At 31.6% G+C, this 11487-nt stretch overlaps 1 protein-coding gene across 1 annotated transcript; it reads left to right on the forward strand.

The window, feature by feature from the left end:
• The first annotated feature begins 6261 nt into the window (after positions 1 to 6261).
• LOC139501342 (putative leucine-rich repeat-containing protein DDB_G0290503) lies at positions 6262 to 10719 on the forward strand. The gene is made up of 2 exons (XM_071290387.1): positions 6262 to 7795; positions 9505 to 10719. The coding sequence occupies exon 1, from the start codon at positions 6516 to 6518 to the stop codon at positions 7785 to 7787; it is 1272 nt and encodes a 423-aa protein (XP_071146488.1). The 5' UTR covers positions 6262 to 6515; the 3' UTR covers positions 7788 to 7795; positions 9505 to 10719.
• Positions 10720 to 11487: the final 768 nt, after the last annotated feature.

The following is an 11487-nucleotide window of genomic DNA, read 5'->3' on the forward strand; positions in this document are numbered from 1 at the left end:
GGTAAGCAGTAATATTTTACAGTCCGTACACATGGTACATAACATATTGAGTGGAAAACTTTTTTAATTTAAAATCGATAATAAAAATGTAACAAAGATAATAAGAAACCTTGTACAAAGTCAGAGCTTCAGACATAGCTGTAGACTTTGTTTTTTTGTTGTTGTTGATATAATAGATATATATATATATATGTTTAGATTTTTATGAATGTAACAAAAGGATCACACAGTGTGATATGAAGTTGGTGTATGTAGATCTGAGATGCATATATGTTTAGACTTTCATGAGCTATGTTGCGCAGTGTGACATAAAGGATCACAGTGTGATTAGAAGTTGATGTATGTAGATCTGAGATGCATATATGTTTAGACTTTCATGAGCTATGTATTGCAGTGTGTAACATAAAGAATCACATAGTATGATTAGAAGTTGATGTATATAGATATGAAATATGTATATATCTATAGAGTTTAATGTTTATCTGATTAAGATACAAGTACATGTATGTATGAAGTTTTGATTGTGTTCTTCTATTTACAGAATCAAGGAAAACAGTTTGAGAAATTATCCATCGATTCAAGATTTGCAAAACATATGTCTGCATAACCATCTATTGCGGAAGCTTCCGGTTCAATATGTCGTATTTGACGTTCCGATTATGGACTTGAAACTGATATTGGTCCAGTTTAGTGGTTGAAGATTTATCTTCAATTAGCAATATCTCAAAAGACTTTTTATTTCAGCATCTTATTCTGAACTGTTTCATTTCCTTTGTTTCGATGTTACTGCGAGCAACTAATCCTATATCTGTGTTTGTCTTGTTTATAGCCTATTGAATTAGAAATTAAATGCTTTAAATTCGGACGAGCAGGGCGAGGGAGAATTTAAATGTATTTTATTTCGTTTGAAATAGGGTTTTTCCCGTTTGCTATTTGTAGTTAATATTTACAAATGGGAACTAGTATAACTAGTTCGGATACTGGTTTTGTAACAGTATGTACTATTTATAAGTTTGATGTTAGGTGCAGGAGGCACGAGGAAAGTTTTGGCGGTTTTTATGGGTGGGGTTTAAAGGTACTATATAAAGTTTGGGATTTAAATGTATTAGTATCGAAGGTGCTCGCAGTTACGTCGGATTGAAGTTGGTCACATAGGTATATGTGCAGTTGCTGCTATGTTTATTGTACGTACAGGCGTTGGAGGCATTAGCCGGGGGAAAAGAAACGATGCGAAAGAGGAACAATGTTATATGTCATGTGTTTATATAATGTTTCGATTGAAGAAATATGTACAATTCAGTAAAATAAAATATTGTATCGCAAGAGAAAATAAGATGTTACTGCGAGCAACTAATCCTATATCTGTGTTTGTCTTGTTTATAGCCTATTGAATTAGAAATTAAATGCTTTAAATTCGGACGAGCAGGGCGAGGGAGAATTTAAATGAATTTTTTTTTTTCTAATATAGGATGTCGCTATATTTTTTCATAAGTGAACTTTATCATATACTTAAAAGAAAAATGAAATAAAAAAATGGGGTCACCGTTCATTTAAGCTAAAATCTGCCTCTGGAAGAAGCATACATTTTTGTTAATGATCTTTTTTTCTGTTGAACTAATAGGAGAAAAAGAGGAAATATCGAAATAAAAAAATAACCTAATATAAGAAATCACTTAAATTTTACAATTATTTAGTTTATGTACAGCTTATTTGAAAATAATAATAAAAAATATAGGTCACCGATGAGTTAAAAAAGATATTTCAAATTTAAGGCAAAAAAAATGGCATGTTTGCACCAAAGGGAGATAATTTGGAGCTTTTACAATTTTTAAAGTCATTTGGGGCCAAACCAAATCAATTTTTTGGGTTGTTTTTTGTACCATATCATAAAGTTACAACTAATAGTGTAATAAATAAAATTTGTAATGAAAAAATAAAGGTTTAATTTTTTGCTAAAATTTTTGTACCCATGAGCCACCTTAAGCATATTTGTCTTCTTGGTACAAAAGTTTTTAAAATTTATATTTTGTAGTCCTCAATAAAAGTTTAGAAATATCAACATTCCAATTTTTAGATTTTTTTTAGAAAGTTTCACAAAAGAATTAAATTTTCAAAATATATAAGCAGGAGTTGGTTTTTTTTTCTTCAATTTTTAAAATAATAATAATTATATTTTAACGTTAAACTGCTGCACGAATGTGGGGCAGAAAGTGAGCGTATCTGTTGAAATATTGCAAGTAATATTACTTTACACAAAAAAACATTGAGAATGGTATATGGGGATTTTTAAAAAGAGATAACAGTCCGACCGAAGGACAAAAAACAAGTATCTAATATTACGAGCATACACACACCTACTCATAGAATATGATATTTTGTTTGATTTACTTCTCACAAATGACAAGACATTGCAGGTCTAATCTTAGTTTGAAAACATCATTCCACTGATACAGGTTAGCATTCTCCCTTTTTGTCATTATTAGATAATGTTCATCATTTTTGTTGGCTGGCTGTCCAATATCCCATAGAAAATAATTCATCTGTGAGCCGTCATCAAACCGAAACTGGAAATCAGTATTGTCTTTATTCCCCTGTATGCATATCCTAACCGAAGTAGCTGAAAAAAACACAGAACATTTTAATAAATCATATGCAATTCTTGTAATAGTTACAGCATATCTTTCTCGAGAGAGCACTACGTTTTTGCGGGATTTTCTCTTACTTTAAAAAAATCTAAGTGACTTATCAATGTTATCTTTCTTTAATGTTAATGGAAATCTTTGAAACATGAGGGAACAGTTTTTACTGTCAAACGCATAACATTTTATTGCCTGTTGTGGGTGAACTAATGGATATTCTATGTTTTCACGCAGATTCATCTTTGTTAAACTAAATAAGGAAGTGGTGGCTCATATTTTAGCAAACGATATTGCTCAGTATACCGTATCAATAAAGGAATCTAGAGGACAATACTTCGAAATGGGTGATAAAAGAATCACCCATATCATACATATTTATGCCTGTTTTAAGAAAGAATAAAATCATCTTTTAATCATCTAAATATTTGTCTTGACATAAAAAGAGAATGTAGAATATCAGACGAACATTCAAACGTATAGTCGAACATTAACTTACAACGCCATGACATAAAAAGAAATATCAGAACACAAGGCACAACATAGAAAGCAAAGGACGGAACAATATGAAACTCACTAAAAACAGGTACGACACAGTTGACCTTCAAGAGTAAACAGATCATAGTCCATATGCAACTCCCGTCGTTTTTCTAATATAAGTCAAAATCTGATTATAAGTCTTATTTGATAGGTCGCATTCTGGAACAGGAAAACGGGAGCCTGTTTAGTAGAATTATAGAATTTGCATCTTCTTGATGAAACAGATAATCCATAACTGACAACCAAATCGTAAATGTTTTAAAAGGGGAAATTTCAACTTCAGCATTTTTAACTCTCGGCTTAATAGCCTTCTCTACCATAGGAAATACAAGCCCTGGAATATTGTTTCAACTGGAAAAGATATACTCCAAACGGAAGTGATAATTTGTAGATGTTCACATAATTGGAATGTGACTTCTTGTTATTGGTCAGTATAGAATTCACTTGAAAATTTCTTAGATAAGTAAATAATCACTCTCTATTAGACTTACATAATAATTCCAAATTGATCATTATTTACGACGCGTTACTTAAACTTCTAGAGTGGGGTGCTCATTTTCGCCATATCTTTCCATGTTTCCAGCTGTTTATGTTCAGGTCATTATGTTTTTAAAGTATACTGATATTTCTATATGAAGATATCTTCAAATCCATTTATTTTTGAGCTTGAAGACGTCTTTGTTTGAAAAGAATCATCTGAAAAGTTAGATTAAAGGGTGTTTGAAATTTCCTGATGTTTTGTCAAAGGGAAACAGATTTTCGCCGTTTTACACATCTATTTAAAAAACAATTAACTGGAGCTTTAAACAATGATTTTCAAATCAATTTCATTATAGACGAAAAGCAGACAATTCAAAGGTGTAAAGAACTAAAATTTGGAGCAACCAGTCAAATAATCACTGAGAAATACCTCTTTGAAATCGTGTTTTTCATCCTGAAAATTGGCCGTAAATCGTTCACCCCCTCTACCGTGTTAAAAGTAGCTTTAACTGACAAAATACAGACATCGAGTTGGACTTAATCAGAAGTACATAAGAGTTCAACGAAGATCTCTGGAGTTGTTTGTTTGTGAAATCAATCTGTTTTTCACTTTTGATTTCGTTAGCAACATCTTGATCATATAATGATGATGATGATAATAATAATAATAATAATAATAATAATAATAATAATAATAATAATAATAATAATAATAATAATAATAATAATAATAATAATAATAATAATAATAATAAAAATGAATAATAATAATAATAATAAAAATGAATAATAATAATACTACTACTAATAATAATAATAATAATAATAATAATAATAATAATAATAATAATAATAATAATAATAATAATAATAATAATAATAATAATAATAATGATAATACTTATTATTTTTAAAATAATAATAATAATAATAATATTAACATTGAAAGTGAAACAAAGGTAAATCATTTGATTGATTCGATCCACAAAAAAATCTTTCTTATACAGGAAAAAACAATGATTTGCCTATAATTTTAATTTTTAATATAAAATTAAACTAACCAAGAAACATATGTTTATATTGCTTATATGACCATCGGAGGTATTCGGAGGTCAACTCGATATATAATTAGATGGCGTCAGGAAGAAAATACACATTAAACGAAGCTACATATTATCGGGCCATGCCCTGTAAATGGTTTATTTTAGACTTTTTATAACTTTGATAAACGTTTTACATAGTTATAAATCAAACAGGAGATTATGAGTTAAATCTATGTACATGAATTTGACAACTTGTGCCCCTTTAATAGGAATAACAGCGATGTAATAATCGAATTCTAGTTATTGAATATTAAGGATCGTTTATCAATTTTAGAATATATTGTTACCTGCTATTTCTTGAGCAAACACATGCTTCTCATAGGAATCGATCCTAATGAGTTCACTACCAATAGACGGACAGAATGCATTGATGTATGTAAAATTTATGGCAATTTCTGGACCAATATGATAGCAAACATTTGCCGTTGTACTAAAGATGAAGCCAACACTATCTATACACTCTTGTTCACGAGATGATTTTTCTAATACAATAAAGAAACAACCGATTATGTAATTTAATTGCATTTAAAACATTACGTTTTTCATGATATTTTTACAGAATATATATAGTTTCAAGTTATGTGAAAAAATATTTCAAGAACAAACGGGTTTGTTCTATGTGAAAAAATGTCATCCCTCTCATAAACTCCATTGGTGTTTTTTTAATACTTTGTGAGATTCATTTTAAATTGGGCTCTATTATTTAATTTCTGATATTTTCAAACATTTGCTCTGATCGAGAAATGAATAATTAATATAAAAGCCTATTACACCTCAAAATAACGTAGACACCTTATTCATGACAGTATTGCAAGAATGAATAGCAATACTTCTTTCGTTTAACAATACTAAGACGTAGTTTATATATTGTATCGTTGCTTTGCTCCTTTGCTGACACAATTGTAAAAGGAGTTTTCGGTATTACTGGCTTTACAGCCTTTACAAAATATTATATCCCGCATATGTAATTATTTATTTTACTTTATACGCGCCTGGGATAACTTTGAGATTTTGTAGCCTGTAATGAACATTACAAAAGCTTTAAGGTCATTCTGATGAATTGGTTGACCGATACTATGTGAATGGGAACTTAATTGCGAAAATGTGTTGCATTCTTATAATGTGGATAGTAAGAGAGTATATATATATTATTTGGAGATTTTGAATATTTATGATTGTGACATTTTACTTAGTACAATTTTGCTTAGCAGGTGATCATGTGATGCGTGAGGCATCCGGTTTTCTCCTTAGGAAGTCCACGTTATTCCCTAAGTATTTGTTTGTAACCTAATACGTAATATATGTATTAGATTGGAACATCGGTAAACTATTATTGCTTAAACTTACGATTATTCTGATCGAACAAATTACTCTTACATTGTACATAAACACTTATTGAATATAATCCTGCCTAAAAGTAATTTGTTTTGCCCCACAAATTTAAAAGTAAATGACAAATAGTGGTCTATTCTACAATGCAAGCATTTCAGACGTATTCCATTTCACAAATATGGTACATAGCTGTCACGTGAGATGAACAGCCTCGTCATGATGTCAGAACATGCTCGTCAATTATATTGTTAACATGTGATGAATTTTGTCTTTAGAACTCTTGGATTTTATATAGTGCCAGGATTTAAACTTATCCAAACTTTTATCAATTTCGAAGTTTTGGCGTTTCTGAAATTAAATTAACGTGAAATCACGGTTTTCAGTACGTAACCACGTAAGTGCAAGTTATATAACTTGTTGAACAATGGCATCTCAGGTTGATGATGATCCAAAAAGTGGGACACTAGACTTATCTGATGATGACCATAACCCTAACACTAGCCAGCAATCTGGAAAGGGTGTAGATGATAATAGAATACCCAAAGACTTTAGGGATTCTCAAACCCATGAATCTGAATCTGATGATGACGACGATATGTCATCGATGTCGATTGACACTTTAATACGTTTACAATACAAGCAGATGAAATATATGCAAAAACTAACAGAACATTTAGGTTCTAAATCCGATGATGTGTCGGACAGTGCAAATAAATACACAATAGCACCACACGATAGTGCAAGTAGAACAAAAAGATCCCATTGTGATGACGGGGAATCTAACATTTCAAATAAACACTTAAAAGTTGCAGATGATTCCCAGCATGACACAGAGTCTGTTGATGACCTAGATAAACTTATGTGTAGTTTTGAAAATGCTGAGACCGACAACCTTGATAAATCAGATAACGTCACTGATGACGAGGATCTTAACGAGGTCAATGAATTAATGGATGAAATGAGCGAATTTTATAATGATTCTGAGGAAACTAGTGCGGCTATTGAAGAAAGCTTAGCAAAATCAGTCAATACTTCTCTAAGATCTAAAATCCCAGATTCTAAATTCAAAGAAATTAAATCGAAGTACAAAAGACCAGAAAACTGTCAAAACCTTATGATCCCTTCAGTAAATGAAGAAGTTTGGGGAGAAAAACACTCTATGATCAACGCAATAAGATCACGTGATCTAAAATTACAAAAAATCATGGGGTATGTCATTAAGGGAATGATTCCGGCAATAGAAACGACAAATGACATCTTGAAAGCTGCTTTGAAGAAGAATACATTTGAGCCAACAAAAAACCTTAGAAAAATGACAGATGGCATCCGAATGTTCGCGGCTTCTTATACTCAACTAAACCAATATAGGAAAGAAAATTTCAAACCAATCATGATTGGAAAGTTTAAGAAACTTACTTATACAAACAATTCCGTATCTGATAAATTGTTTGGGGATGATTTGCAGAAGAAAATTGAAGATATTCAAAAATCAAAGAAAATATCTGTAACGGGATTTAATACCGGATTTACCGAGAAACCATCAACAAGTGGATATAACTATCATCGTAATTCTTCTGAAGGGTATAATAACAATAAAACTGGGAATGGCAAAAGTCGTTTTTTAGACCAGCGAAACTCCTTCCCGAACAAACGAGGAAGAGGGGGGAGACAGTTCAACAAACCAAACAATCGATAAGTCCACAGGTTAGTCAGATTAAACAATTAGATAACAAAAGTAAATGTGAATTTTCAAATCTTGTTAATACTCCTGAAAACTTTAGAGCTGGGAAAGTAAAAAACAATCTTGAAAGTTGGAGATCAATAACAAGTGATACATCAATTCTAGAAATGTTGACTGGTTATCGGTTACAATTTCACACTTTACCGCCCAGTCGTAACAGTTGTAATAATCCTTCGTTTAATGAAGATGAAAAAACTTCCATAACTTTAGAAGTGAGCACTTTTTTAAAGAAAGGCATTATCCAAAAAGCTATACCATGCAAGAATCAGTTTGTGACACATATTTTCACACGACCTAAAAAAGATGGAACACATCGAGTGATTTTAAATTTAAAATCTTTAAATGAATATATAGAGAATTATCATTTTAAGATGGATAGTTTAGGCACTGCAATTAATTTAATGAACCGTAATTGTTATTTTGGTAGTATAGACTTGAAGGATGCATTTTTTAGTATTTCAGTCAGAGAGTCTGATCGAAAATTTCTCCGATTCACATGGAATGGGGAATTATATCAATTTACATGTTTAGCTCAAGGTCTAAGTACTTGCCCACGTGTTTTTACAAAGATAATGAAATGTGTGTTTTCTGAATTACGGAAGAAAGGTCATTGCAATTCAGCCTATATCGATGATTCTCTTTTAATTGGACAATCTTATGAGGATTGCATTAATAACATTAATGACACAGTTACTTTATTCGATAAACTAGGTCTTACAATTCATCCAAATAAATCCGTTTTCGTTCCGACACAAGAAATTCAACATCTTGGGTTTGTGTTGAATTCACGAGAAATGTCAGTGCGTCTTACTCAAGAAAAATCTCAAAAATTCAAGGAATTATGTAAACAAATTTTACGCAAGGAATATGTTTCTATCAGAGAATTTTCTGAACTAATAGGTAAAATGGTAGCAAGCGAATACGGCGTTCCGTATGCAAAATTATTTCACAAAAGACTGCATATAACTAAAAACGAACAGTTACGGAAACAACGAGGCAATTATGACGCAAAATTCGGTCTTAATGAAATGTGTAAGCAAGATATAAATTGGTGGATCGATAATATAGAGATTTGCAAGAAATATGTGTGTATTGGAAATCCCGAAATTATAATTAGATCAGATGCGTCTTTAACGGGATGGAGCGGAGTTTATGAGAGCCAATCTACAGGTGGTAGATGGTCGGCTGAAGAAAATTCTTATCACATTAATCAACTAGAATTGTTAGCTGTGTATTTAACACTGAAGTCATTTTGTAGCAACGCGTCATGTGTACATATACACGCGCAGATAGATAACACAACTGCTGTGACGTATATAAATAAAATGGGCGGTATGAAAGAAAATCTCAATGACTTGACAAGGGAGATTTTGTTATGGTGTATAAATAGAAACATCTGGTTAACTGCTGCACATTTACCGGGGAGTGAAAATTGCGAAGCTGACTATGAATCGCGTAATAGCAATGATGACACTGAATGGGAATTAGATAGTGAAGTTTATATAAAAATTGAACAATTATTTGGAAGCCCTGATATTGATTTATTTGCTTCACGGTTAAATTACAAAGTTACGCCATACTGTTCTTATAGACCAGATCCAAATGCAAAACTTGTTGATGCATTTACTTTTAATTGGGGAACAAACTTTAATTATATTTTCCCTCCTTTCAGCATACTAGGAGCAGTATTGAGGAAGATTGTACAGGATCAGGCAGATGCAATCGTAATAGCCCCGTTATGGCCAACTCAACCTTGGTTTCCAAAAATTCTACAGTTGCTTGTGGATTGTCCCAGAATTTTACCAGTGAAGAAATCACTTGTGACACTTTCGTTCAACAAAGCAAAAGTTCATCCGCTCCTCAACAAACTTCACCTGACAGCGTTCAAATTGTCCGGGGATCATTTGAAAGTCAAGGTTTATCAAAATCAGTTGTCGACATTATCATGCATTCATGGCGAGACTCCACAAAACAACAATATTGGAGTTATATCAAAAAGTGGGTGTGTTTTTGTATTGAAAAACATGCTGATCCCATGTCATCAACTGTAAATTTAGTTTTAGATTTTTTAGCAAAACTTTTCCATTCAGGGATAGGTTATAGTGGACTTAATACAGCGCGATCTGCTTTGTCTTCATTTATGACACTTAATGGACACGATTCAATTGGCAAACATAATTTGGTCAAGCGATTTATGAGAGGAATATTCCAATTGAGACCTTCACTTCCAAGATACAATTTTACATGGAACGTGTCCGATCTACTTAATTATTTAGATACGTTAGAAAATAACAGTTTGACGTTAAAACAAATTACTTTGAAATGTGTTTCTTTATTGTCTTTGTTGACAGCTCAAAGGTTACAGTCTATTCATTTATTAGATATACGTAATTTAGAGTTTTCGAATGATATTGTTAAGATAAGAATAGGTGACATTTTGAAGCAAACTAAACCAGGAAAACATTTAAATGAAATTGTTTTAGATAGATTTGTAAATACAAATTTGTGTATTGTAACTTGTTTAAAATTATATATAAAAATGACTGAAAAATTTCGCGGGAAAGAAAAGAAATTTTTTGTAAGTTATGTAGCACCGTATAAAGGTGTAAGCAAAGACACTATATCCAGATGGATGAAAACAGTTATGATAGCAGCTGGTATAGATTGCTCCGCATTTAAACCTCACAGTGTGAGATCAGCGTCTGTTTCTAAAGCTTGTAGTAAAGGTTTACCACTTTCGACAATTTTACGCACCGCAGGGTGGACAAATCAATGCACTTTTCGGAAATTCTATAATAAACCTGTAACAATAGACACCAGTTTCTGTAATGCGATACTCAGTAATGCAATGTAAATATGTTGATTAGATAAATGTATGAGAACTTTATTATTGTAGATTTATTACTGATTATAATCTCTAGTAATTTTCGGATAAATAGATGCAATATCTCTAAACATCTCACGTGACAGCTATGTACCATATTTGTGAAATGGAATTACATAATTAAACGAAATTTTAATTGAAGTTTAATTAAAATTCCGTGAAACAATAGTGGTACATAGGTGTTACGTGCCCACCCTTCCCACCCTAATATTGCATCGATTTACTCTGAAGTCTGACATCATGACGAGGCTGTTCATCTCACGTAACACCTATGTACCACTATTGTTTCACGGAATTTTAATTAAACTTCAATTAAAATTTCGTTTAATTATGTAATTACTATGTTTCCATGAATGACTACATTTTAGTTGTAATGAAATAAAACATTAATTGTTGTAAGGGAATGTCGGTTATTTTAATTGACCATACTAGTCATATGAATACAAAAAAAGTAACAACCTCGTATCCGTCACTACCAATCAGTGTTATTTTTATTAGTAAGTAATGTGACTTTTGTTATTTATGACTTACCTGTTTTTTGTATGAATATTCCATTCATCGATGGCTGTGTATCTGGATAACAACAGGAATCAAGGAGACATTCCTTTGTCGTTATTTCGTAGCTAGCAGAACAGCATGTTGGTGTGTTTAAACACCAATGCGCGCATGTTATGTCAGACAGTACTGTTGTACTGTGAATTATTGTGTCCATTGGTTTTATTCTTGTTTGCAATTCCGTCGTAAAATGTTGAGTTTTGACATGTAATGCAG

This window comes from Mytilus edulis, chromosome 13, assembly GCF_963676685.1.
Source record: "Mytilus edulis chromosome 13, xbMytEdul2.2, whole genome shotgun sequence".
Classification (NCBI taxonomy): Eukaryota; Metazoa; Mollusca; class Bivalvia; order Mytilida; family Mytilidae; genus Mytilus; species Mytilus edulis.

Coding starts and splice junctions, on each gene's coding strand:
- LOC139501342 (XM_071290387.1), top strand. CDS start 6,516: ATGGCATCTCAGGTTGATGATGATCCAAAAAGTGGGACACTAGACTTA.